Genomic DNA, 27,730 nt, shown 5'->3' with positions numbered 1-27,730 from the left:
CAGGCACTCGGCAATTACGGCTGCAGGGAAAATACAGAGCAAATCAAAGCAACTCAGTATATGAAGAAAAATTCATATTCTACATCAAAAGAGTGCAACTGGTCCGATGACCACTGGAGGACAGACATATCTGAGGAAACAACAGAAAGGAGCCTTCGGGCCCGATTCACAGAACTAACTTAAGACAAATTCCTAATCTTACTACCATTTTGGTATTCACAGAAGGCACTTATTCATTTTGGTATTCACAGAAGGCACATACTAATTTTGGTATTCACAGAAGACACTTACTCATCAATGAATAAGTGCCTTCTGTGAATACCAAAATGAGTAAGTTACTCAAAATGAGTAAGTTACTCATTTTGGTATTCAAAGAAGGCACATACTCATCAATGAGTAAGTGCCTTCTGTGAATAGCAAAATGAGTAAGTGCCTTCTGTGAATAGAAAAATGAGTATGTGCCTTCTGCGAATTGCAAAATGAGTAAGTGCCTTCTGTGAATACCAAAATGGTAGTAAGTTTAGGATTTTGTCTTAAGTTACTTCTGTGAATCGGGCCCTGTATGTACAATAGAATAGGATGGTTAAGAAAAACCAAAGCAACCTAGTAGCCATTGGCATGGAAAGAAAGGATAATAAAATAGCATAGATCTGAATAGGTAGGCAATGGCAATGTCTGTGTGCACTTCCCTTTGCTTGTAATGCGTACTTAGCCCACTTGAGGAATCAGGTAAGTCTCAGGGCAATGCCTGCAATGGAGTTCTATGGTGAAGACGGTGAACTTATAATAACACACTTTCAATGTTCTGCTTTCTATGTGTGCTGAGAGCTTGCTCCCCAATTGATTTGCATATAGACCACATAGAAAGCATGATCCTGTTGGCTGAGTGGTAAACCAAGACATTTTCATGTAGCTGTGGAGAGAGTTAGAGGCCAATTCCCCCACACAAGTCAGAGACATTATTTTGGCCATAAAAGCCATGCCTCTCTCTTCACCATACTCTTGAGGATCTCCACAAGCTTGTTTTTTTCTAAAGTTAATCATACTGGCCCCAACAATTAACATACTTTTGTTATTTTTAAACCGATTTCACTGAAAAGGGCGCCACAACTTCAAAAATGTCTCACCATTCAGACGGTGGCGCATTTCAGCAAATGGGGCTACTGTTACAGCTGTATGACACTAAATTGAGGTTGATAACATTGACCTAAAATAATGCCAAATCTACCACTATATTGTCAAGGTAAGTATAGAATTATTATTATTACCTCCACTTCTATTTACCTAGGCTTATCTTGCGCTATAGTGGTTAGGTCGATGCACTGGACGCAATACAACATATGCAATATACAGGGGGTATACTGTGCTAGGGCTTTCATTTGCACCTCCAAGGAAAGTGTGCTCTGCACTTTGTCATTTCTGCAACAGGATCCCAGAACAAAGCCGTGAACATATCACTGAGTGTATTTTTAAATAAATTGTGTTTTTGAAATGTGATGCCCCTACATTTTGCCTTTTTTTTTTACAAGTGGAAAAGAACAAGTGTCTCTTGTAAGGCTGACATGTTCTGTTTTGGGTTATGGCTGAATGGAAAGAAACACAAAGACTTGAAATACATGTAGGCAGATTTATATCCCATTATGAAACTGTCTCACTGTCACCACATTGTTTGTGTCAAATGCTCAATAACCTATGATATGTTTGAACAGAAGTAGAACAACGTGCTACCTTTGAATTTTTTTTGCAACAACACAGTTTAGCAAAACAGGAATACCTGTGTACAGATTGCTAGTATGTCATATGTTAATTTCACCTGCACATACATTGATACATTTCACAGAAATGACGCTGTATCCCATAAACAGATACACAGCTCTGGTACATTGAACAGAAATAGGAGAACAACTTCAGAATTTCTGTAATTATTCCATTTTAGAATATAATAAAGGCTTAAAAATCGTTTGCAGAAAGAACTGTAAAACGCAGCAAGCTAAGAAAGGACAACATTTTGAGGTGTGTGTGTCTTTGTCATGCAGCATAACACCAATTGTTTTTGTTCTTAAAGATGCCATTTATTTAAGGCACTTGTAACAATGCCGAATAGCCAGGTCAATGGTATACACTATGGAACAGATGAGTAACAGGGCACAATTGACGAAAATTCAATAATACTGACAAATATGACAAAATTTCAAGTCTAATTGGACCGAGAGCACTATAGGTTACAAATAAGAGAAATAATAAGTAATAATGCCATGGATCTCCAAATAAAGAGGTTTATGTGTGTATTACAAAATATCAACACGAAAATATCTATTTACATAAATATTTGCTTGTGGTCCTACAGTTAAATAATATATTACTATGGAGAATGCAGCGCGTAATGAGCTGCTGGTGATGTGCACTCTGGGCATCCAATAACGTTACCTGGTTACAATATAGTTGCCGACTTTTCCCTTTAAAATGCACCATAGCTCCCTTGTTTTCTAGAATGAGCCATAAACGAACCAAACCAAAGATACAAAACACAATGAAGAGAAATACAGGTGTGTTCTGTGACAAAAATTTGAAATAAACATATTAGATGTGATGCAGTGGTATGCTCAGCAGACACCTAAGCTTAAACTGTCTGCATCAAAGCAGGTGTGAGCAATGGTGACAGGCTGTTTACATTAAAAAATATTTTTACTTCAATCTACAGGTTGCATGTGTCCAAAGTTACTGCAAGTGTCACTAGGAAATAGCAGACACGGGTAAACATAGTTTAAAAAAGACGTATTCGCTTCCATGTTCTTTTTGCTTCATCACGGAGCAGCGCAGAGGTGATACTTTCTCTCAGCAAAAAGTTTCTTTGATTAGCTGTCAGTGCACAAGTCTTGTGACTGGTTCATTTGCATATATGTATGCCAGAACAGGAAAACCATTGATCACATTTCCTCCAGTAGCTTTGCTAAAGTTCGGTCCTGTGCAGGACATTCCAATTTTTATAAGTTTCCGCTCAGATACAAAGAAAGAATTTGCACATTTGTGTGGTTGGTCTGGGTTGGTTTTGCTCTGCTGCTTGGTGTCTTGAATCAGACATTATTTACTCCATTCTTTACAATGATTGATGCATTACATGCTATATGACATATGTGTGGAATAACAGCGCATACGGATGTAGTCATTAATGTCACGTGAATGCTTCGCGACAAGCGTACCACAGTGATGAGGCAAATGAATGAAGAGGGAGCGATACACTGACACGCAGTGAAATAAAAGAACTGCAAACTCTGCCGATGAAAATGACATGGAGTACAGTAGCTCGAGGGGACATGTTTTACAGAGGTATATTCGCATGGGGTCACAGTGCACTGACAAGGTGCAGACAGTTGAAGATGAAAATGGGACAGATGTGTCATGTTCAGCTATAACATGGTCTTTCTTTGAACAAAGTTTATTCAATGCATGCCTGTTATATTTGTGGAAGACTGGTTTCCATTTGCACCCATTCAGTTGGACCTAGAAATAGCCCAAATACTACCAGACACCCTCTAAAGGTACCCTTGTAAACTATGACCTATAAAAAATACAGTGTAGCATATTGCCTGGTTCATTGGGTTTGAAGCATTGTACAAATGATTAACCATGACATAGTACCAATATTCTAGATAGACGTGAGCTGGTTTGTTTCCATCCTAGTGTAAGAAAATGAATTCCTCTATGAGTAAAGATTTTATGTTTTGTATCTTATTGTTTTTTATACTGAGGCGTGTGACTACTAGAGCTGATCATGAGACAGTAGCTACATGCCAGTATATCATGGACAAAATATTGCAATAAAAAAATTTGTGGCCTAAATATCTAGTACCAAACTACTGTGAAGGAATGTATATATGAGTAAGGAGAGAAAATATTATGTATGTATACATATATATACATATACATAACACATAATTTGTTATCCTCAATATTGAAGATTTGATATTATTACACTTCAATATTTTGACCGTGACATTTATGTGGTGTACCAAGACTACTAAACCTTGTCTTTACATGAAAAGTTCCAAGTTTGAGAGTGAAGTCAATGTAAATCCTCATTGGAGTTATAATAGACACATTTACTAATAATTCATTTGAATTCAGAGGAACAATGACTAATTGTTACCATTAGTAGTGAACCATAATCTCCTACCCAAAGGAAGTTTGTATTCTGATTGTGTTATCCATCACTATTTTTAAAATATAATACATGTACCTGTAGGAAAACTAAGAAATTCCTGAAACAGTGGCTGCTCACAGGAAGAGGTTTGTTTTACTTATTTTCTACTTCAAAAACTAATATTTTAATCCTCACAATTTAATCCAATGTGTAGTCCCTACTTAATGAATATTGATTAGAGGGGCCAAGTCCCTTGTAGGATATTACCTCAATACTACAATTTGTATTTTAAGCTATCAAAGTTCCTTATCGAAAATGTATTTAAAATGTAGATGTATAAAATTGTAATTACAATAATTATTTAAATTTAGTTGTGTTATGTGAGATATCTGTATGTGATTGTGAAATTTTCCAGCTCACGTTCAGGATTTTCTTTGCACTTGTACGTATGTACTATGCAATTGAGATGCTATCAGGCTCAGGTACGAGGGTGTGTTTTGAAGGAACATTGTATTTCAATACTCTTAAGGATTAAACATAGTCACAGCTCCTCTGCTACACTGCTTAAGTAGCTTCACATAAAACAAGAATGATGTGAAATAATGGAATTGCACACAGGGAATGGTGAGGCAAAACACAATGCAGTAGTGAACAATGAGTGAATATTACGTTGAAGTAGTCTGATCTCTGTCCATAAATTATTGTTTGCAAGGCAATGCGATCAACACATTAAAGATACACCTAGCACCTGCAACTTGTGTCATGGGCCATATTCAGTGGGAAACTCCGCGCAAACTCACTCGTATAAGGACCATCTCCCTCCTTGATAGAGAGGAAAAGGCAGTCCCCTAGTACCATTCAAAAGTGACAGGGCGAGCATTGGACTGAATTGTAGAGATCACTGACTGAAATGCTTTTCTGACATTATCAGACTATGTTCATGATAATCTAATGTATTCAGTCAAAAGCAAAGGGGAGGAAGACGTGGTATCAGCAAAATTGTCTCTACTACTCAACACCATAGAATTCTCTGTTTTTTACTCTTTTTAAAAGGGAACTTACCATTGTGAATTTTACACCTAGCTGCTCATGTGATCAGCCATTTCAAGGTAACTCAAAAAAACTCCCCCTGCTGTGTGGGCACGACTTTGTGTGTGGCATTTTGATGACTTTTAAATAAGAATGCCAACATACCCCATTACATCAAAGGTAACATGAGGGCCAGGTGTACCGGTACCTCAGAAGTCATGAAAAGATCATCCTGTACGCGTCACCCACTTATTGGAAATACCCAACTGATGTTGCAGTAATAGTAATCTTAAAAGTCACCAGGACTCAAAAAATGCCAATGGGGCCATCAGGGCAAGAACTTTTAATTTTGAAATTAAGGCTGATGCTGTTCATTGAACATAATTTGTACATTTGAGTAACTTATGCACTGCACTGCTCCATCCTATAAGAGAGCGACCAAATTAGTGCAAATCTCTTTTCGAGTCCTTATGCAGGGAATTAAGAATGACCACTATTCTCATATTGATTTATAATACCTCTGCACATAAGTTTCATCACACTTCACACGTGCAATTTATGGTGACTCAGGCTGCATGACTTAATTAATTAATGTGTTTATTTATTTTTTGCCTGAGTCCTTCTAAGAAGGTAAGATGTATTGCGTACCATAACCCATGACATTAGCTGCCTTTGTACCTTATTTCACATTTGAGATCGTATTCCTTCTGTCGAATGAAACGTGCAATGATCAATGAGTGACCCTTGTGACAAGTGATTTGGTGCCAAAAAGGACAAACGACAAAATGAATACTGGTTGCGCCATGCTTTTTTTTGGTGTAGGTGAGAATGAAACCCCTTTGTTTTTTTCAAGAGCATCTGTAGCAGTTGTGCTTTTATTATTACAACACCATTTAAAAATCTTGCAAAAGAAAAGTCAACATTCAGTCTTGTCATTAACATCACTTGAAAAAAAACATATCAGTACGGATTCGACATTATCTTTTTTGACCATGGGTTTTGTGGTCCTCATTTTTGTATGTACACTGGCCTGCAGTCGATGACCCCGTGCATACTCCCCACACGTGGAGCAGAGGCAGGGTCCGTACCATAGAAGTCTACAGTACTTACAATAAATTATATCTCAACCTATGGATAACTCTAGCTTCAAGGTCTGGTTTCTTATACTGGCTTGAAGTTTTCCTTACATTAGTTTTTTTTCCAAATCATAAATTGAGCGTAGCACAGTCATACAGCGATCGAAAGCTTATTATTAACTGGTGAAAAGGGCATTGCGTCAGGACCACCATGTCAACTGCTATGTTAAGGTCAAACATAAAACGTGTGAAGAGCTCTATTGTCATCTAAGCAATAAGTCTGAATGCCACTCTGTTTACTGTAGCAGCATCATTCAAGGCATCATGGTGACCCCGAGCATTTTCGTCCCCAATTCCTTCGGTTTTGTTGGCAGCCATGTCTCAGGAAAGCTGTCTTCGGCAAGGCAGAAGCAGGTCAGACAAATGTATTAAAAGTCCACGTCCCACCCTGAATTGTCGTCAGGTGGGGGCTCGTCATTGTCCTCGGGGAAGCTGTCAAAATTGCTTGTGTCTGTTGGAGATGCAACCTGTCAAACAAGAAAAGGAGATGTCATTTCTATCAATGTCTTGGTTTTACACAGCTATTTCATTCATTGGTATCCATGCCATACTCATGTGATTTGGGATTCTCATTGACACATGCCTCGCATTTGTCACAGAATGTAAATGTGACACTTGAAGGACAGGCTCAGCAACATTTTTTTTTAAATAAAAACTCCCAAGCCAGCTTTTGAAAAAAACAGCAAATAACAGCGTCCCTAATACGCAGAGAGTTTTTGTCATGTAGGCTAGGGTCATTTTTAGATCGAGCCTAGGCAGCGCATGAGCTGCTCAGTAAGGCATGCTGTGTTCGGTATATGGGCTATAGGGGACTTTGGACACGCCCACCACTTTTGGTTGGATAGTTGGGGTGCTTTTCTAAATTCCTTTTCTCTTTTTGGTTAATATTGTGCATCTGTCCCACATTGCAGTGCTTGGTTCCCTCCCAGCGGACATCACCAATTGATCCTTTTGGTTGACCAGCTCTGGCCATCTCTTGACTCCTCGCTCACACATTCTCCCCCTCCCATCACGGGCAAATGCCACGTCCATCCATGTTGTTACCTGAAGAAGGAACATTTTGGCCCTTTTCTACAGGCCATTGACCTGCTGAAGAACGTCATGGGATCCCAGAGGTAAGATCAAGATTAAACAAGCATTTGCAATGCAATAGGTCTCACATTATTGAAAGTTTGACCTATTGGTGTGCGAATAATAACGCAACACCAATAGCTCAAACTTTAAGTAATGCGAGACCTATTGCATTGCAAATGCTTTTTTAATTTCCCTGCCCAGGATTGCAGTACTTTTCAAAAACATGAAGACAGATCTTGTGGCAGTCAGTGAGGTGAACACAAGTAAAACCTTGCAACTCTGGAGTGGATGGAAGATAAACAGGGCGAGCGAACTGCAAGTTTCAGCAAGGAGTGTGAACCACCAATTTATGGCAGTGCACTCTCACCTTCAAACTCTAAATGACCCCGTTACTAATTTCTAATTATTTTAGCGGTTATGCAAAATTTCTAAGGTATGCCATCAAAACTGATCTCTGAGCAACCCATCAGAGGGCAGACTGGTATAATCTAAGGGGATAGTTAGATATTTTCCATCACAAATGCTTTTTCTCCTTTTTTCTCGTCGTGAAAACCCTAAAAAACAGCAGTGGCAAATGCAATAGTTTTAGCTTAATAGAGAAAGTGTATTCATGTGTTGTGTGGATCTGTGAGTGCATGATTGTGAAAATAACAATGAATTAGTGGTGGAATGAATGTCCTGATGAGTTAGATTGTGGTTGGTGAGTGTTACTGGGTGCATAGATCAATGTTTGCATAAGTGCATACATAGATTGTTGATTAATTGGTGAGGGCAAGAAGTGGGGGGGGGGAGATGGCATGACCAAAATGTGGGTTCAATGGCCGTGTATGGGGGCAAAGGACGTTTGGCTTTAAAGTTGGGTGGTGAGACTGAAGCAGTGAAGGAAGCATAGTGGGGAAAATACAATATATTAGGAGATGCGGTAAATAGGTGATTGAGCGTATGCATTGATGGAAGAATGAGTGCACAGATGAGTGGATGAGTAGATTATTTGGATGGATGGCAAGATAAATGAGTCAGTGCCTGGTTGAATGGAGGGATTGAAGGGATTGAAGCCGAGGGATTGAAGCGAGTGGATGAAAGGGACCAGTGAAGAGGCTGGGCTGTCAACTAGAGAGGAGATGATGATTCAGGCATAAGAAAGTGGAGGCAGAGGGAGATAACACACAGGAGGCAGAAAAGGCATTTCAGAATCTCTATTTAATATGCCATGACATATGTAATTGTCAGAACTCAATTTATGGAGTTCTCGTCTGCATAATTTATTTTCAGCTATTCTTGACACTGGTCGTACACCTTCGTCTTGGTTAGAGGTGATAATTTAGGCAATTTATGAACAAGGATTGGCAAACCAAAATGTCCAGTGGAGGCTCCTCTGCTAAGGCAGAGGAGCTTCGCGGCACTACTTTTAAGCAGTGTAACTAAAGGAAAAATAAAATAAAAATAACTGAATGGTATTATCATTTCATTTGTTCCTGCTGCTTTGTGGCCTGGGGGGTGGGGCTGCTGTGCTCCGAAAGCAGGGCAGGGGAGGAGTAGTTTGCATACTTCCAATGCGCATGAATGCTTTGCAGGCCCTCTCAAGCCGGCCAAACAGTAATGCACTCTTTGCATGTTCTCCACGCAGGCTGCATTACAGCTGGGTGGAGAATATGCCCAGGCCTCCATTTCCTGGCTGAGTGCCAAACCACAGCACTGAGACCAATCCCAATGCTGCACTGCATTGCAGCATTGTGATTGGTCAGTGGAGCCTGGGTGCTTCCTGGTTTCTGTTGCAGCCAAGTCCTCACGCGGAGGAGAAAATGGAGACGTGACGGAAATCCGTTTTTTTATATATTTCCCCCCAGCCACCCCTTCACCCTCGAGCTGTGCTGACCGCCACTGAATAGAACTCCCCCATGGGCGAACTATTGGTTGTGGCATCAGGTGGGGGTGGCTAACAGGGGAGGGGTTTTATATATAATGGTTACAGCAAGTTAAATATATGGGCCTATGTCAGCACATACTTATTTGAAACATTACGATGCATGAACGCCAAAGAACTGTGCAGTGATTTTAGAAAATGAACTGCACATTATTTCTGAAACAGAGAATTATTTCAGCATAATTATTTTCTCTGTTTCACTCTGACAAAAAGAAAATGTGTAATGTGATCCCTGATGTGAACAGTACGGCTGTTTAGGTTGATAAACTCGCCAGCAAAGACTCATCATCTTCTGATCAGAACACGTGTGCTCACATATAAACCTATGGAGACACTTGTACGTTTGCAAAACATGTGCATGCAAGACCGTCTAAAACAAGCATTTAAAATGCAATAGGTCTCACCTTTTATTAAGTTAAAGCCATTTACTTTGCTATACAATACCATTACCAAAGCAAATGGCTTTAACTTAATAAAAGGAGCAACCTATTGCATTTTCAATGCTTGTTTGAAAATTGCGGAAACCCTAAATGTGGAAGCGATGGATCATGTGGGGGATGTGGTATGCATACAATACAGTGGAAAGATGAGTAGTGTCAGAAGGGATTGACTTGGGTGTGCGGTGTTACTGGGAGGCTTGCAACAAATAATCTTGACACCTCTAGTATTTGCGATATCCGCACCTACCCTTCATGATTTTCCTGAATGTGTTGGCATGCAGATCCCGCAAATATCTAGCCATTGCCTCTACCTCAGGGAGAATCCGAGCGCCCAGGAAACTGCTCTGGTCTCCCAGCAGATGAGGGGCGGCAGAGGACGGTTTCCCAGGGTCTACCATGTCTCCCTGTCGTTCATATAACAAACACATCAGGGTCTTGGTACTCACAACTGTCAGTACCCTAATGATCACAATAGACGGTGCCACATGACAGGGGCAGACATATTAGGATCAGGTCAACCACCCCTTGCTTTATGAATTATCTGTAAGGCAACATCAATGGAGAGTCGTGGTGTCAGGCGGAGCGGAAGCCTATTGGCCATGTGATTCAGCCAAAGTCATCTGATTAAAAATCAAGCATTTGCAATGTAAAAGTGTTAGTTGCAGCCAGGGCCTTAAGTGGGATGGAAAAAACTGGGGATCTCTCAAAGGGACGTGACCAGTGAAATTAAGGCGTGGTTTAGAAAAACACGTCAGCTAAAAATCTGTACTTAGCTTAGTGTGCCGCCCGACTTGTATTATGCTGTTTCTCTTATTGCATCCAGATATATGATACAACAATGCAGCAACTATGGCTTGTGTATAAATTAATATTGAAAACTCTTCCACTTAAAGCCCTGGTGATACCACAACAATGTTTCAAAAAGAGAAGGGAAATCCAGAGAGAAAATGACTCTCACTGGTGAAAATTGAGCAGTGTGACCAGCGCTAATGATGTGCCTGATGCCACTGCAGTCCGGGAAAATACAGACCACCCATGCCAGGGAATAAACAGGGCCCGATAGAGACCCACCTTAAAAAAAACTGCTGGTGCTCAGCACCAGTGAGACCCGGCCCACTTAAAGCCCTGGTTGCAGCTCATTGAAACGGCCAATCAGTGGCATTCAGCGCTATAAACTAACGTATTGTACTTGCTACTACTGTTTTTATTAATAGTTTTCAGTTTTTATTATCTCAACAATGTTACTGTAGAAGGTCCAAGGTCTTCAAGGCTTTGTATAAATTTGAATCAATTCTAATTAAACTCAGTTGTTTCTTTTAAAAAATTACGTTTGTTGCGATAGAAATAAATGCCCTGGAAAAATTTGCCAGTGAAAATATAGAGTAATATTTAGAAACAAGGGGGGGTCTGTTGTATGACTCAATGGAAGTTCTCTATTCACTATAAAAATGGCTGCTGCCCCCTATAGTTCTGTAGGGGCTGAAAGTTTGCTTCAAATTCTGAAGTACGTGGTCAGATGTAATTAAACCTAGTAGACATTTCATGCCATCATTTTTATGTGCATCCAACTGGGGCTTATATGTGTTTTATTCTGAACAACAAATGTCGATCAGAAAAAAACACAATATAAAGTATGCGTATTAAATAGAGGTGGCAACTAGAACCAACAGACATCATTGGGCATTAAAAGCAGTCTCAATGTACAAATGGAATCAACTACATGTTGCAGTATTTCCGTAACTGTCGAAGGCCCACCTGACGTCGCTGGGTTTGTTGTAAACCATTCAGAACTAGCAAACTGGAGCCCCACATATAGGCCCTTTAAACGTAATAATTCGCACTGGTTACAAAGAATACACCAGTGCTTTAAATGGGCCGGTACTCGCCGGTACTGAGTACCGGCACTTTTTATTTTTACCAAGCAGAGTACCGGCACTTCTCCACTGTCAAGGAGAGTACCGGTACGCCGGTTCTGACTGATAACGTGGGACTGGACTGGTGCCCGATGGCCAGCTAAGTGAGTTTTTTTTAGCAGCATATTGCTGTTGCCGTCTGTCTGTGTTATTCAGTTTTGGCAACTGGCAAGCTGCCTGATGGGGTCTGTACGGCGAATTGGAGGCCTAACGCTGGGTTGTCTGGTTAGTGTTTTCCTCCCAGTGGGGTGTGATTGTCTTTCTCCTCTCTCACATGGCCTGCAAATCTCCCCCTTCCCGCCCGCCTGCTGGGACATTGAGTCCATGATGGGCGGGGATGAGGTGGTAGACTCCCCGGTGCCCAGGTGAAGGGGAGGAGGTCAACTGACCTTTCCTTCGGAGGACAGTATTTTATTTCCCCGACCTCGACCCTGCTGGGCTCTGCACGCACTTGGGACCCTGCAGTGAACACTGCAAGCTCTGTGGCCGCGGGGCCTTCTGTCGAGAGAAAAGGAGGGAGAAGGGGGGTGAAGGAAGGTAAAGGGGAAGGAGCAGAGAGTACGGAAATATAGAGAGGCTGAAGGGGTAAGCGCAGATAGAGATATGTAAGAGATCCAGACAGGTGATAGAAAGAGGCGGAAAGACGCTGAGACGGCAGTTAGAAATAGAAAGAGTGATGGTAGAGAGACTGATAGGATACAATAGGGGACAGAATTAGCCTCAAACGGGAGAGAGGTGGGTGTGGGAGGGATCGTGAGGTTTGAGATATGAAGACAGTATATATTTGAGAGGAACAGATTTGGGACGTATTTTAAAGAAAAGCGAGGAATGCTTGTTTGTGTGCATGCACTCTGGAATATAAGAATTGCGTCAGATGCAAGCAAGTAGGAATATTAGAATTATTATATTAAGGAGCTGTAAATATTACAAAACAAGGAAACATGAACATGTGGCGTTTGGACATTTTTTTGGGATTGATACATTTCTCACATGTTTTGTTCTGTCCCGTAACCGATGTAAGTGGCAGAGTCTCTCTTGCCCTAGAGCACATTAATTATTAGCCTGAAAGTGCTAAAAGTACTGTTGATGGCTTGGCACATTCAGGCTTTTAGCTATTAATCTGCACATATGTGGGGAAGTGTGGCTCACTGGTTAGAGCAGGCAGACCCTGAAGCAGAGGTCAGACCCGGGACCAGGGTTCGATTCCCGACGCTGCAGGGTCTTGAGCTCAAATGTCCATGGACTCGACAATTCTCGCTTCGGTGCCTGACCTGATCATGGGTTCACACTCTGCAACTCTGGGCATTAAGCTTGCTTAATCTCCACAACGGCCCCCCCGCGGCGGGATGCCTGGCTTTCACCTTGGGGATGCCCTGTAGGGGCTATCTCACAGGGAAAAGCCAGGACGGGTTCCCAAGGCAAGCGCGGAGATACCCCTTCGGGGGTCGATTCTGGCGCTATATAAGAAACATAATAATAAAGTTTGAGACCACTCTCCAGGAAATACAAGGGCAAAATGAATACTCAATTGAGTGTTTTTGTATCATGTCTCACTCCGCCTCTAACCACGCCCACTAGCCATCCCCTAGCTAAATTTAATGAGTACCTGCACTTATTTTTTCCCATTTAAACCACTGGAATACACCACTGGCGGATGTGCATCTCGCGCGTTTCATATTTATTTATTTGTTTATTTTATTTCTCTGTACATTGTATCACACACCTAAAGGTCTCTTAAGTTGGTGCTCAATTAGGACACATAGTTCAACACGGACTCCGCAAAATGGCTCCCACTGAGAGCAATGTTAGAGAACAAACAAGTACATTTCCAGACATTTCCTGTGGAACTCTTGCAGTCAGAAGCACGTTACATTACACAAGGGCACATTCAGTTTTTCTGAGGCTGGGGTTATCAAATAATTTGCTCAGAATCATAAGCTGCTGAACCGACAACAATACTCGAACCCGGATCCCCAGTTCCAAAGTGGCAGCTCTGGCTCGAAGGGACACGGATGTTTAGGCGAGACCTAAACATTGAGTGGCAATGTGGATCTTTAATGAATAAATCTAAAATAATCTTGCTTCTACAATTATTTCAGCTCCATTGCACTTTCATACTTTAAACTGCCCAAGGTCACCTGACATTGAGGCTGCAGGGCCTTAGGCGGGGGGATTCCCATCTGAAGGGGGAGTGGGGCAGCTCTGTCAGGGGTTACACCAGGAAGTATGGGGGGCCCGAGTCAACCGGTCGTGGTGGCGCCAGCTGGCGGTCCCTTTGCAGAAGGGGTCATGAACCAGCCAGTTTCAGTCCACTGTGTGGCCGTCAGGTGGTCTACCTGGGCATCTGGACTTGGTGACCAGTTTAGCAGCTGTGCTCCTGTTGTTGGCTAAGGCACGACATGGACCCCTGCAGCCAGCAGTGGGGCCTTGCTAGATGAGGGGGATGCCTTGGAAAGGGCCAGGAAACTGGGGGTACAGGTAGAAGGGTCCAAGCAGGTGGGAACTCAGAATGTAGTGGCAGGTGAAGCAGCTACTGGTAGTGTGACAACCGCAGCATGCGTTGGCAGCACGTATGGCGCAAGTGTTACCAAGCTTAGGTTTGGATAAATTAAGGTCCTCCAGGGATCGCCTGGGTAGGCACATCATACAGGAGGTAAAATAAAAAATTTGGAAAGGAGAATATGTTAATATGTTTGCCTTATTACTTGTTAAAGAAGGGAGAGGCAAAACTGTTTAGGGAGAGGGCCCATCCCAGGCATTGGGGTAGTTGGTCTCACAAGAAGAAGGTTGAGGAAACTCTGGTTTAGGCGCGCAGATGGCATGCTATCAAAATAGGATTGCCTGTGCGCATGATGACTACAGGGGAGTGGGATGGAAAGACTATGACAAGGAGTTCAGGAGGGCTAAAGCAACGGATGCTGGCTTAACCTGGGATCAGATTGACGTCATCATGTGGTTGCATCAGATAACAAGCATTGGAAATGCAATAGGTCTCGCATTAGAAAAGTTGGAGTGATTGGTCTTGTAAATGACATATTTTATTTATTTGTTGGTTTTTAAAATTGCTAAATTGATGGCTTTGTCATTTACAATGCCAATAGTTATAACTTTCGCGAATGTGACACCTATAGCATTTGGAATGCAACATGTTTTGTATTTACGTGACTTAGATGGCAGCTCTGGTCGTTAGGCCACATCTCTAGAGAGCAGGAGAGTGCAGCAGGGGAGAGAAGCACAGCAATGCAATAGGTCTCGCATTAGGAAAGTTTGAGCTATTGGTATTGTAAAGGACACATTTTTTATTTATGTGCTTGTTTTGAAAATAGCGAATTAATAGCTTTGTTATTTACAATGCCAATAGTTTTATCTTTCGCAAATGTGACACCTATTGTAACACAATATGTGTTGTGAGGGTGAGTGAGGGTGAGGGTGAGGGGTTGAGGGTGAGTGAGGGTGAGGGGTTGAGGGTGAGTGAGGGTGAGGGGTTGAGGGTGAGTGAGGGTGAGTGAGGGTGAGTGAGGGTGAGTGAGGGTGAGTGGTTGAGGGGGAGGGGTCGAGGGGGAGGGGTTGAGGGTGAGGGAGGGTGAGGGGTGGAGGGTGAGTGAGGGTGAGGGGTTGAGGGTGAGTGAGGGTGAGGGTGAGTGAGGGTGAGGGGTTGAGGGTGAGTGAGGGTGAGTGAGGGTGAGGGGTTGAGGGTGAGTGAGGGTGAGGGTGAGTGAGAGTGAGTGAGGGTGAGGCTGAGGGGTTGAGGGTGAGTGAGGGTGAGTGAGAGTGAGGGTGAGTGAGGGGTTGAGGGTGAGGGGTTGAGGGTGAGTGAGGGTGAGGGGTTGAGGGTGAGTGAGGGTGAGTGAGGGTGAGTGAGGGTGAGGGTGAGTGAGGGTGAGGGTGAGGGTGAGGGTGAGTGAGGATGAGTGAGGGTGAGTGAGGGTGAGTGAGGGTGAGTGAGGGTGAGTGAGGGTGAGTGAGGGCGAGTGAGGGTGAGTGAGGGTGAGTGAGGGTGAGTGAGGGTGAGGGTGAGTGAGGGTGAGGGGGTGAGGGTGAGTGAGGGTGAGGGGTTGAGGGTGAGTGAGGGTGAGGGGTTGAGGGTGAGTGAGGGTGAGGGTGAGGGTGAGTGACGGTGAGGGATTGAGGGTGAGGGGTTGAGGGTGAGTGAGGGTGAGGGTGAGTGAGGGTGAGGGTGAGGGGTTGAGGGTGAGTGAGGGTGAGGGTGAGTGAGGATGAGGGGTTGAGGGTGGGTGAGGGTGAGTGAGGGTGAGGGTGAGTGAGGGTGAGTGAGGGTGTGGGTGAGTGAGGGTGAGTGAGGGTGAGTGAGGGTGAGTGAGGGTGAGTGTGAGTGAGGGTGAGTGAGGGTGAGGGTGAGGGGTTGCTTCCCATACAAACTGAGAAGCAAACCAATAGGTACATGCAGTCTAACACTGGAAGGCATTTATAAAGACATGTCTGTACAATATTTCTGTAACACATAAAAGTCTTACAAGAATGCAGACAGCTTTCGGAACGGCATGATCAAGGCAGAGCAGTGGGCAGAAAAACGTGCTCTCGCAGCTTCCAGCAAGAAAGAAATCCTAGCAGCCCGGCAAATGCCAAATATGCATACTTATTAAACACAAAGGCGCATTATGTTTTCAGATTGAGGCGTATTGACTCATCTCGGCCTCTAAAAATAGTCTGCCAGCAGCGGGCGTGGCAAGGGCCTATGTGCACAGCAGCAATTATTACCAACATCAGACGCCACTTCTAACCAAGCAAACAGCATTTAGTCGTGAAAAGGTGCATTTACCAATTCAACCTGATGCTAAAAGGAGAGGCCATCCTCCCCCTGCAAAACGTGGCGAGGGACCCCAGAAACCTCTGTGGCTTACAGATACAAATATGCCTTTGGCTGAATGGGGCTCCTATAAAGTATGCCGCCCTTCACCTGCACCACAGTGAACCTTTGTTAAGTCCCTGACTAGAAGACGTGTTCTGAAGTCTGCAAATAGGAACGCTATCCTTCAGGCGAAGGAAGGTTCATGTGAAGCAGCAGTGCACTTCAATTGGAAGAGGAGGTACTTTTGGGTAAGACAGTGGCAGCACTTACATATTGCCATTCGGAGATAAAGAAATAGGGAGAGAACAAAAAACAAGCAAAAAAAGTAAAATAGGGAGACACGGCCGGCCGAGCGGCCGTGAAACTGAAAGCACGGCCACTCGGCGTGAAAGCCTTTGATCCGGCAGGGGGTGGAGCGGCACCAAGCTGGGCAACAGATGGCTGGCGATTTGATGCTGTGCACGCGCATTTTAGGTCAATGCGCTTGCGCATTGACCTAAAAGCCACGGGCACAGCATCAAATCGCCCAGTCAGTTTAACTCTGGTTAAAGCCCTATATCCTCGCAAGCTCGATGCGCATGCGCATCGAATAGCGAGACCTAAAAACCATAAGTCAAAATAATGCACGAGGGCAGTCCTTTCGAGTGGGCCCACTGGCTAACACGGGTGGGGGGAGAAGGGGGTATGATGGGATTTCAATAGGCGAACTTGCAACAGGCCTCCGGGCTCATGCAGATTTCAGCACACCTGTTCTCACACCTCTCCTCACAGCCTGAATCCAAATGCTTTAAAAAGTCAAGGGAAAAAGGGGGTAAAAAGCAAGAATGAGGGCTTACTTCTCACCAAGGCTCCCTCCCCGATAAGGACAATGGCATTGATACCATGGTTGAATAAATACAGTTGCCCAAACACAACCCAGATTCTTTTGGAAGGCTTCAGGGATAGGTTTAGGATTTGTGCACCTGCCTACCTAGGGGTCTCTTACTGCCGCAATCAGCAATCTGTAAGGTCAAACAAGGCAGTAGCGGTGGCCAAGATAGGAAGAAGCTGTGGCTGGGGAGGGTAGCTGGACCATTTGAGGCTATACCGTTGGAAGGTTTTGTTTGCTCACCGCCGGGGTGGTACCCAAAAATGACCCGGGAGAGTTCCGCTTAATCCATAACTTGTCCGCCCCAAGGGGCCACTCATTGAATGATGCTATTGATGGGGCCCTATGCACCGTGAAATACGCATCTCTGGATCAGGTGATAGAAATGCTACAGGAGTAAGGACCAGGTACATTACTAGCAAAGTCTGACATCGAATGAACGTTCTACGTACTGCTGGTGCACCCACAGAATTTACATTTGTTGGGTTTTCAACTGGAGGGGAGTTACTACATGGACAAGTGCATTCCCATGGGGTGCTCTGTCTCTTGCTCCTACTTCAAGAAACTCAGCTCTATCCTTGAATGGGGTTTCAGGCAGGTGACAGGGCATCGATGGGTGCTGCATTACCTAGACGATTTCCTTTTCTTGGGTGCATTGGGTTAGCAAGAGTGTGACAGAGTTTTAATAGCCTTTTGCGCACTCATGCACAAATTTGGAGTCCCCCCCAGGGCCACGAAAGACAGTAGGGCCGGCCACTGAAATTGAGTTTTTGGGCATAGAATTGGATTCGGTGAAAGGGGTATCATGACTCCCACAAGGGAAAGTGGTGGCTTTCACCTTAGCATTACAGGAGTGCATGAGCAAATAAAAGGACACCTTGCACCAGCTACAAAAAGTGGTGGGGCAGCGTAACTTTGCACTAAGGATTATCTCCATGGCCCACCCCTTCTCATGTTCCATTGTGCAGTCAATGTCAGGCTTAAAAGACAAACACCACCATACTCGGATGTCCAGCGAGGTCTGGCAGGAGGTTGGAATTTGGATGGCATTCCTGTGTGATTTCAATGGCACTGTGGTGTGGCCCAGTCCCTCTAGGTTCAGCCTGGAGCTGGGCCTAATGACAGACGCTGTAGGAAGTAAGGGATTTGTTGCCATCCTGGGCCCGTAGTGGTCTGTGCAACATTCACCAGCATGGGGGGTGGAGCCTGGCCTGACAGGTAACATTGGGTTTTTAGAATTGTTCTCCATTTTCGCGGCATTAACCATCTGGCCAGAACAGTTTTGTAATCAATTTGAGGTTTTTTGGTCCAATAACATGTCGGTAGTGGAGTGCATTAACCAGCAATAAGCTAATTGTAAAAGATGCTAAAGCTATTAAAGGAAATAGTACTCCAATGAATGAGATTGAATGTGCTGTTTAGGACAAAACATGTCCCAGGAGTGCTGAATCATGGTGCTGATGCTCTGTCTCATTTTAAAATGCCGGTATTCAGGTCATACCACCCAAGAGCAGTAGAAAGGTCAACGCCCTTTCTAGACCAGCTATGACATTTTGGTGCCCCAACCTATCGGACCTTGGGCAGGTAGCCTCGCACCCAGGACCAGGCGGGCCTATGAATGGGCTTTTAGCGCCTACTGCATTTTTCTTGGGGATGGCTGGGAAGGGCCCTGGCATGAGTCAACTGCTGTCTTATCTTTCATGAGGGTATTGAGGGATGGTGGGCATTGTGCCACATGCGGCAAGATGCCACACGGCGGCAATCTCTTTTTTCACAAAAATGGGGGGTCATAAGGATTTCATTGGCACTTTCATATTGCAAAGGGCATTGAAGGGGTGGCAGCATTTGCAAGGTCCCCAACCTGATGTCCGGCGCTCAATTAGTTTTAACACATTGTGAACAGTACTGGTGGCACTGGGAGGGTAAGTAGATCCACTGGGGAGTTTCATCTCTTCAGGGCGGCCTTTAACTTGGCTTTCTTTGGCGCCTTCAGGATTGGAGAACAAGTGGCATGTAACAATCAAGACTGGCACGGGGCCTCCAATTTTGCCATTTTCAATTACAGGGGAGCTCGCTATCTTTATCAATCTCTAGATCAAAAACAGACCACAACGGCAGGGGAGACCATATTATTCTGCATAAGGCACAAGGAAGCTCATGCTGTCCAGTGGGCAACCTAGAGTGTTTTCTAGCCTACAGACCACGGGGAGCGGGGGTCCATTTTAATTCACGAAGATGGCACCCCACTTACAAAATTTCAGTTGGCAGGGTTCTGGCTTTGGCGCTTGGGGCAGCAGGGTTGGATCCATCCAAATTCGGTACCTATTCTTTCAGGATTGGGGCAGCCACCGAGGCCACGGCTAGAGGCTTATTGGGGCGAGAGGTATAGAGGATCGGTCATTGTTACAAATGATATTTGACTATGTTATGTCTAATGACGGTGTTTTTTTGTCTTTGGTTTCACACCGTTTCCATGTCCTGTGCCGCAGGAAGGAAGCTCACCGTGGTGCACCGGTCGCTGGAGCCTCACCCAAACCAGGCCAGGTGAAATGGAAGTTTGGATAGTAGGTCACTCGTATGTGTACAGGTTGAAGCATCATACTTTCACAGGCAAATATGAGGACAGGGCCCGTCGGGCAGGCTTCAATGTATCTTTGCATGGGCAAGGAGGTTTGCTCCTGGAGCTGTTGCAGAGCTTGTTGGGGGTTCTGCTGGCTAAAACTCACATGCCCCATGGTGGTAATTGTGCATCTGGGGGGCAACGACCTGGTTCATTTGGATAAGAAGGGCATTGTTGAGGCACTGATCACTGAGACAGGATGGTTGGCAAGGAAGTGCCCACAGTCAGTATTGGCATGGCCCCACATCAAGCCCAGGTTCCAATGTCGTCGGTGAGTTGGTCTGGGCCTTGAACCACTCCGTGAAAAGAATTAATAAAAGGAGCGACAAGTTGTTTAGGTCCCCAAAATTCCAAACCATTGCACATGGGTGCATCCAGGGGGTGGGTATTTTCCTGCAGGATGGAGTTCACTTCTCAAAACTGGGCATTTACATTTTCCTACAGAACTTGCTAGCATGGTTGGTGGGGACAAGGGACAGTGCATGACATTAGGATGTCTCTGTGAGGGGGGGCCAGATAGTCAGTCAACTATGCTGGCCTGTGGAGGTAAGGTCATAATTGGTGGGGAATTTTGCGGCCCTTAGCAGGCATCACGATTGTTAATGGGGATACCGGGGGAGACAGTGGTCTCTCATGGAACACCAGGGGACATTTATGGCCATTAGGCTGGAGGGTGTGAGTGGAGAAGTTCCGCTTCCGGCAGGCCTTTGGTCCTATGCCCGAACAAGCGCATGGGCACCAAGTTGGCATAACAGCACAGCCCGTTGGAGGTAGTATTTGATGACATATGGTGTGTCTGAGGGAAATAATCTTCTGGACATTCAGGCCTCCTGCACAAGGTCACTCCAGTAGAAGGGGTGGACCTAGCATGTAGTTGGACCAGTCATGACCTTGCCCATAGACTCAACTTGGGATACACAGAAAAACAAAAAATGTACATAATTTAATTTTAGGCTAGGAATGGCTATGTAGTAGACAATATGTTAAGGTTAGCCATCCAAAATAATGTAAATACATTATATAAGTTGGTTGATGTATTAATATTCTGTACTAATGGACATGTTTTCTGTGTATTGTAAATATAAAAATCCTAAATATTTTTGTTATCATTTAATAAAATACGGCCGGGGTTCTTCCAACCCCGTACCCAAGAAAATTGTGTTGATTTATATCTATGCCTCGGGGAGAGGGGAGGTGGTTGTGGTACCCAGGGGGTCATGATGAGGAAGGGATGTTAGCTTGGGGTGGGGGGGGACTCTCAAATACCTGAGCATATGAGAAGGTGCTATCCGGGACTCGGGCACGCCGCAATTATGGTGGTTGTGCCAGACCCTGATGCCATAGAGGGGCAGGGCTGGTGATGGCGCTGGTGACGGGCCGGCACCAGCCCCGACCTTCCCCCTGATTGGATGAAAAGAAGGGATGCCCCGGAAGCACTCAAGTGCTTCTGGGGCACAGGAGTTAGGTCCAATCTGGATCCTGCCGGTTTGAAGGTCAGGATCGCTGACCCTTTAAAAACGGGCTGTGGAGTGGAAGGATAGTCTTTTCCTCGCTGCTCTGCATCCAACCAGCACATCCGTCTATGCGATGGAGGTTCTGTGATTTGCCCACCCACCATCCTCTAAGGCAGCGGATTTAATGAGTTTTCCATTACAGGTTGTCTGAATATTTCTCTTGCATGTTGTAGTCTGTTTTTCATGCATTTGGTACTGTTTAGATAACAAAAAAAATATCTTGCAGGGCGGTGTGATTGTCATATTTTATGTGATAGTATCCTTGGTCAGCGGTAAGGTCATAATTGGTGGGGCATTTTATGGTCCTTAGTAGGCATCTCCATTGTTAATGGGGATGCCGGCTGGGGGGGTGGGGGGGGGCATTGGTCTCTTATGGATCTCCAGGGGTTTTTTACGGCCGGTAGGCTGGAGGGTGCAGAGGTAGAGAAGTTCCGCTTCCCGTGTGCCTTTGGGCCAACTCCTGCACAGGTGCATGGGTGTCAAGTTGGTATAACAGCACAGCCCTTTGGAGGTAGTATTTTGGGGTGTAGGAGGTGCCTCAGGGAAGTAATCTTCTGGGCAACCGGGGCTCCTGTGCAAGGTCACTCCGATAGGAGGGTGGACCTAGCAAGTAGTTGGACCAGTTATGATCTTGCCCATAGGCTCAATTCTGGATACACAGAAAAACTTAAAATGTATATAATTTGGTTTTAGATTAGGAATGGCTAGGTATTAGACAATATGTTAAGGTTAGCCATCCAAAATAATGTAAATACATTGTATAAGAAATTTGGTTGATGTATTAATATTCTGTACTGATGGACAGGTTTTCTGCGTATTGTAAATATAAAAATCTCAAATATGTTCTTTATCATTTATTAAAATACGTCCAGATTCTTCTGACCCCCCAACCCAAGACAATTATGTTGATTTATATCTATGCCTCGGGGGAGAGCGGAGGTGGTTGTGGTACCCAGGGGGTCATGATGATGAAGGGATGTCAGCTTGGGGTGGAGGACTCAGCAATAATTGGCCATATGTGTAACACTGCCTACCACGAGGTGATGGTCATCTCTCGGTCCTTAGCAGCAGTGGTAATGTTTTGCCTCTGTTTTGCATCTCTTTTTCTTCCTCTATTAATTAGTCAGCTTCACACTGGTGAGGGTTTAAAAAACTATGCACATTGCAAGGCCCTCATCTATGAGACTTCCCATTCAAGTGAGAAGTAACAATTGAACAACTAGGGCCTGATTAGAGTTGGATGATGAGTAAAAAAATTCATTGACTTGTGGAGGATGCGCTAAATCTGGTGGTAAATACATTGGGAGAACATTCTGCACTGTAATATCCTGATGAAGAGGTGCTTGATTCTCTAGCATATCCATTGCTTCCTCCACAAAGTTCTGGGTTTTCCCTAACCACTAAACTCTAAATCATGTCCTTAGTGATAGAGAACCTAACCATAGAAAACTTTTCAAGAAATATGTGACCATAATAACTGCCTCCAACCAATTGCTAAATGTCTGTTTGGGACGGGGGACAATATTTTCATTGACATATGATATGTTCCAATACTGCATGTTTTCTGCCTGATATCTGCTTCTTCTAAATGTTTCCGGTGTATCTGATATTCTGATTAACATTTGTCACATGGAGAGGCAATTAAGTTTGTGTTGCTCACATGGACAGATTCATTTCATGGTCACATTTAAATGCTAATTGAAATATCTTGTAGCTGATTCCCAATTCTCTGAATTTAACTGGTGTGAAGAGAACATAAAAGTTTCCCAGTAAAACTCCAGGTTTGCTGATTTACCAGTGTGTTGTTGTACTCTGTCACTGATATATGCACTCTGGTTGATATGTAGACATGCTTCACCACACATGCACAGAGTCATTCACAAGCACACACAGACCTTATACTAGAAATACCCACCACTGGAAGCATGAAACCTGCTTTTCGGCTAGAGGCTCAAGTACCATCTCTAAATAGACCAGACGTCCCAGATTTGCCCGGACAGTGCAGTTTTTTATGACTGTCGCGGCGTCCAGACACTTTTTACAAAAACAACAAAATGTCCTGGTTTTGAGAGAGGGTCTGGTGAACACGTACAATCATACGACTGTGCTATGAAGTCCCACGTTCACACTGGTCCTCTCATGACACTAGGGACAGGGTGTTTGAAAGTGTTTCCTACTGTTCTGCCTGACTTTATTCAGGCAACACAGCAGGATTTAATGGGGGGTGAATCAGCCCCATCAGAGCACTCAAAGCCAGAATTATAAAGCTCCCCACGCAACATACCCCAGCTTGGCTGAGGAAGTCATTAACTTTCATGCTACAGAGGTTTGTGTGCATACACCTCAGTAGCATGAAAATTAAAGACTTTTTCGGCCATGCTGCGGTGTGTTTTATATATATGCATATTTATATATACATACTTACCAGTGCCAACATTTAGTCCTATTTCTATGTCAATGGCTGTCCCTTTTTTGTATAAAATCTGGTCACCCTATCTCTATCGCAAGTGTTATTCTTTGAGGGTTGGTCTGCCATGAGGGTGTTTGGAAGCCACAATACATGGACCAGCAGAGATTAGGAAAATAGGGAAAAGCAGTTAGGTATATTTTCTTCCCTCATTGCACAGCTGACCTTGAGGCCATGCCTCCTCACCTCCCTGGATGATTGCTTCTGCCTGATAAACCTCAGCTAACCAATATGAGTAAGAGGTAGTGGCCTTGGGAAGGCTTTATCTTGATGTACACTTACACATGCTGTGGCCCTTGCTCAAAAAGCCACATCGTTCTTTTCACTTTACTTTTTTCATACACAATGTGCATCTAAGGGATGGTGCTGGGCTTCTTTCATATGTGTTCAGTGTACATCTAAACTTTCTAACTAGGTATATGACCCGAGTATTGCTCAGATTGTCTCCTAGATTGTGGACAGTGGCAGCTTAAGCAAGTGGTGGAGACTCAACCTACAACTTAATTGGCCAGCTGCATAACTATACAATTAAACCATATTGGATTAAGATACACAATTCTCTTTGAGTAGGGACACACAAACGGACTAACAATATGAAAAAATGCTCTAATCTGACTTTTCTTCACCTATACCGACCCAATAAAACATTCACTTCTTTTTGCCTCCATCTACACTTTCTTCAGCATCAGCTGCATCCTCATGACGTTGTGAGATATTAGTGAGTGTATGCAACCAATGCTTTCTTAAATGCTGTATTTAAATTGAGCCAGTGGTTTCCGGTGTTCGGCACCAGCACTTAATTGCTGGAAACTGCACTTATGGCAGCTGCCACATGGTGGCACTGTTTATGTAATTTAAACAGGAGCAGAAAAACTGTTGTTTGTTAAGTCAATACACATTAAAAACAACTAATACTTGTCACCCAAGTCATTCTTAAAGCTTTGACGGCCTGGAACAGTCTGAATTGTCACACTTGTAGCAATGTGATGGTTAGTAGTTGTATAAGTGCAGTGGAAATGTGTGGTTCAAACTGCGGCAGACTCCTGACAAGAGCACCAGCACTCCTTTTTTACAAATTATGCACTGGTTAAATGTCAGAACATGGGCACATAGTGCTTCTTGTCCAGCCATTCTTAACACCGGCTACAAGCTACTTCATCTTCTTCTCATCTTTCGTGCTAATTCTCTTCTTCCCACTATAGTTTCTGTTTACTTGTAACTTAATGTTAGTTCCACCACCCTCCCTTTATCCTTCATTCCTGCCCTCGTTTGCTATTTATCGGTAACATTTTGTTTTCAATTTCTTTTTCTACTTTTTAAATGGGAGCCTAGTAAACAGCACAGCTGTCTGGTTTGCTAAAGACATCTTGGGGACATTTAGAAATATTTCCTGGGAATGCATTCTGCCCGTTCCTTACTATTGGCTTTGTGGTTTGTAACTCACATTTTCTGGCTTTCTATTTGCTTCCTTTGTTTTAGGCTGTCCAGGTTCAGTTCATCCCTCCCATGAAGCAAAGCCTTTTCACACTACCTCTCCTTGCATTCTTCCAGGAGTGCTCCATTCTATAAAAAGGCCTTTAAATCTTATTCTTATCTAGTCACATTTGCTGTGCATTTAAAGACAGAGCCAAATGTCAGGCTCTGCCTTCTGAAGAAACTTTGGGGGAGATTTACAAGCACCTTGCGCCACCTGTGCGTCACTTTTTGTGATGTACCAGCAGCGCATTTTGCTGCCCCATATTTACAAGGGCAAGAAGCCACCTGTGTTACTTTTTCTGTCCATGTAAACACTGCCCATTTACATGCAGCACTTTGCGTGAAAGGGGTGTTCCATGGGTTTTGATGCGGGTGTTGCCATGGAACACCCATGGAACCTGACATATTTCCAAATTTACAAGGAATCGCAAATCTGGAAATGCGTCTGTATGCTACACCTCCCCAGGGGAGCCGTAGGGAGGCGCAAGGAGGAGAAATGAATTAATTCCTCTTTGGTTTTTTTCCTCTTTCTATACATGCTGCATTCTACAGCACACATAGAAAGAGGAAATTACCTCTGGTGATTTTTTATGTACAGGATGGTGTCCTTTCCTGCACATAAACAATCATTAAAACAATGACGTTTTGCAAGTTCTATGTGTGCTAATGCAGCACACATGGAAGATGTAAAACTCCATTTCTGATTGTTTATGTGCAGGAAGGGAACCCTGCACATAAACAATTATCCCCGTGATAAGGAATCCTTGCACCATGGTGCAAGGGTGTCTGGCATGGCAGCAGTTTGTGCGCCAGCGCAGGGGAAAGCACAGAGGTGAGTCATATTGTTGTAAATATGTTGCATCCCTGTGCTTTGAAACTTACACAGCGAGGCACAGTAAAATGCCTTGCTACACCACGCTGCCTTAGTTTCTTGTAAATCTGTCCCTTCGTGTTTACTTATCTTTCTCTGACTTCAAAGTGAGAGGATTTATGTGACAGTCTTGCTGGATACTGGGGTAGAGAAAATGTTTTTTTCTAGCACACAACAGTTAGATGAACTGTGCAAGTATTAAAAAAATATATCACAGTTGGCAAAGCACAAATGAAACACATTTTCTGATAATTCTGAAGTGCGTTGGAAACAAGATATTTGATTATGATCAAAACAAATCAATGCACTAGGTGATGCCATTTCCACACATTATAATGTGTGTGCTTTATAGTTTTATTAGTAAAACTGTATGTCTGTGCAAATGTAATGGTCATGTCAATTAAAAATGTGTTGTCTGAAATGGCAGTGCGCTACCACACCATGCATACTGCACTACGTACCACTTCACTCTACTTTTCACCACTGCACTCTACTCTGCACTACTCCACTTTACACCATGTCACTGCACTCTGCACCATTGAACACTATTCCACTCTGCACCAAAACACTGTACGCCACTGAACTCTTAGCCACTTCACTCTACTCTACACTTCTCTATGCTACTCTCCACCACTCTACTCTTTGCTGATGCACTCTACGCAACTCTACTCTACGCTACTGCACTCTTCACCACTGCACTCTACACCACTCCAGTGTTGGCCACTCCAATCTACTCTGCACAACTCTGCTCTATGCTACTCTGCAGCACTACACTATATGCCACTGCATGTTATGCCAATACACTCTATGCCAATGCCCACTACTCTGTACCACTCCACCTATGCCAATCCACTGTATTCCACTCATTGCCACTATACTCTACTCTGCGCCACTCCAGACCAATGTACTCTATGACACTCTAGTCTGCACCTCTCTGTGCCACTGCACACTATGCCACCCTACTCTATGTGACTCTACTCTGCACCACTGCTCTCTATGCCACCGTATTCAATGCTACCATACTTTATGCCACTCCACTCTGCACCACTCCAGACTGCACCACTGCACTCTACCATGCACTACTCTAATCTATGCTACTGCATTCTATGATAGTGCATTGTACGCCGCTGAACGCTGTACCGCTCCACTCTGCACCACTTTACTCTGCAATACTCTATGCCAATGCAGTGTACACTTGTCCTCTCTACTCTACTCTACGCCAAACCACACAACTCTACGCCACTACATCTATGTCACTGCACTCTGCGTCACTGCACTCTACGCCCTTGCACTCTACATTGCTGGACTCAATGTCACTGCATTCTACAACACTCTATACTACACCACTCTACTCTATGCAACTGCAGTCTCGGTAAATGCACTTTTACGCCACTCTGCAACACTGCCCTCTATGGGACTCTACTCTTCAACAATGCTATCTATGCCA

The 27,730-nt window shown here is 44.0% G+C and overlaps 1 protein-coding gene across 1 annotated transcript in view; it reads right to left on the bottom strand.

The window, feature by feature from the left end:
• Positions 1–6,008: 6,008 nt before the first annotated feature.
• PRKG1 (protein kinase cGMP-dependent 1) overlaps positions 6,009–27,730 on the bottom strand; it is a 1,912,306-nt gene continuing 1,890,584 nt past the window's right edge. The window contains exon 18 of the mRNA XM_086921971.1: positions 6,009–6,773. Coding sequence (XP_086778097.1) covers positions 6,675–6,773 — 99 coding nt within the window. The 3' untranslated portion in view covers positions 6,009–6,674. The remainder of the gene's footprint in view (positions 6,774–27,730) is intronic.

The sequence above is a fragment of the Lissotriton vulgaris genome, chromosome 5, assembly GCF_964263255.1.
Source record: "Lissotriton vulgaris chromosome 5, aLisVul1.2, whole genome shotgun sequence".
In the NCBI taxonomy this organism is placed as follows: domain Eukaryota; kingdom Metazoa; phylum Chordata; class Amphibia; order Caudata; family Salamandridae; genus Lissotriton; species Lissotriton vulgaris.
This window is presented reverse-complemented; position numbering and strand designations above follow the sequence as displayed.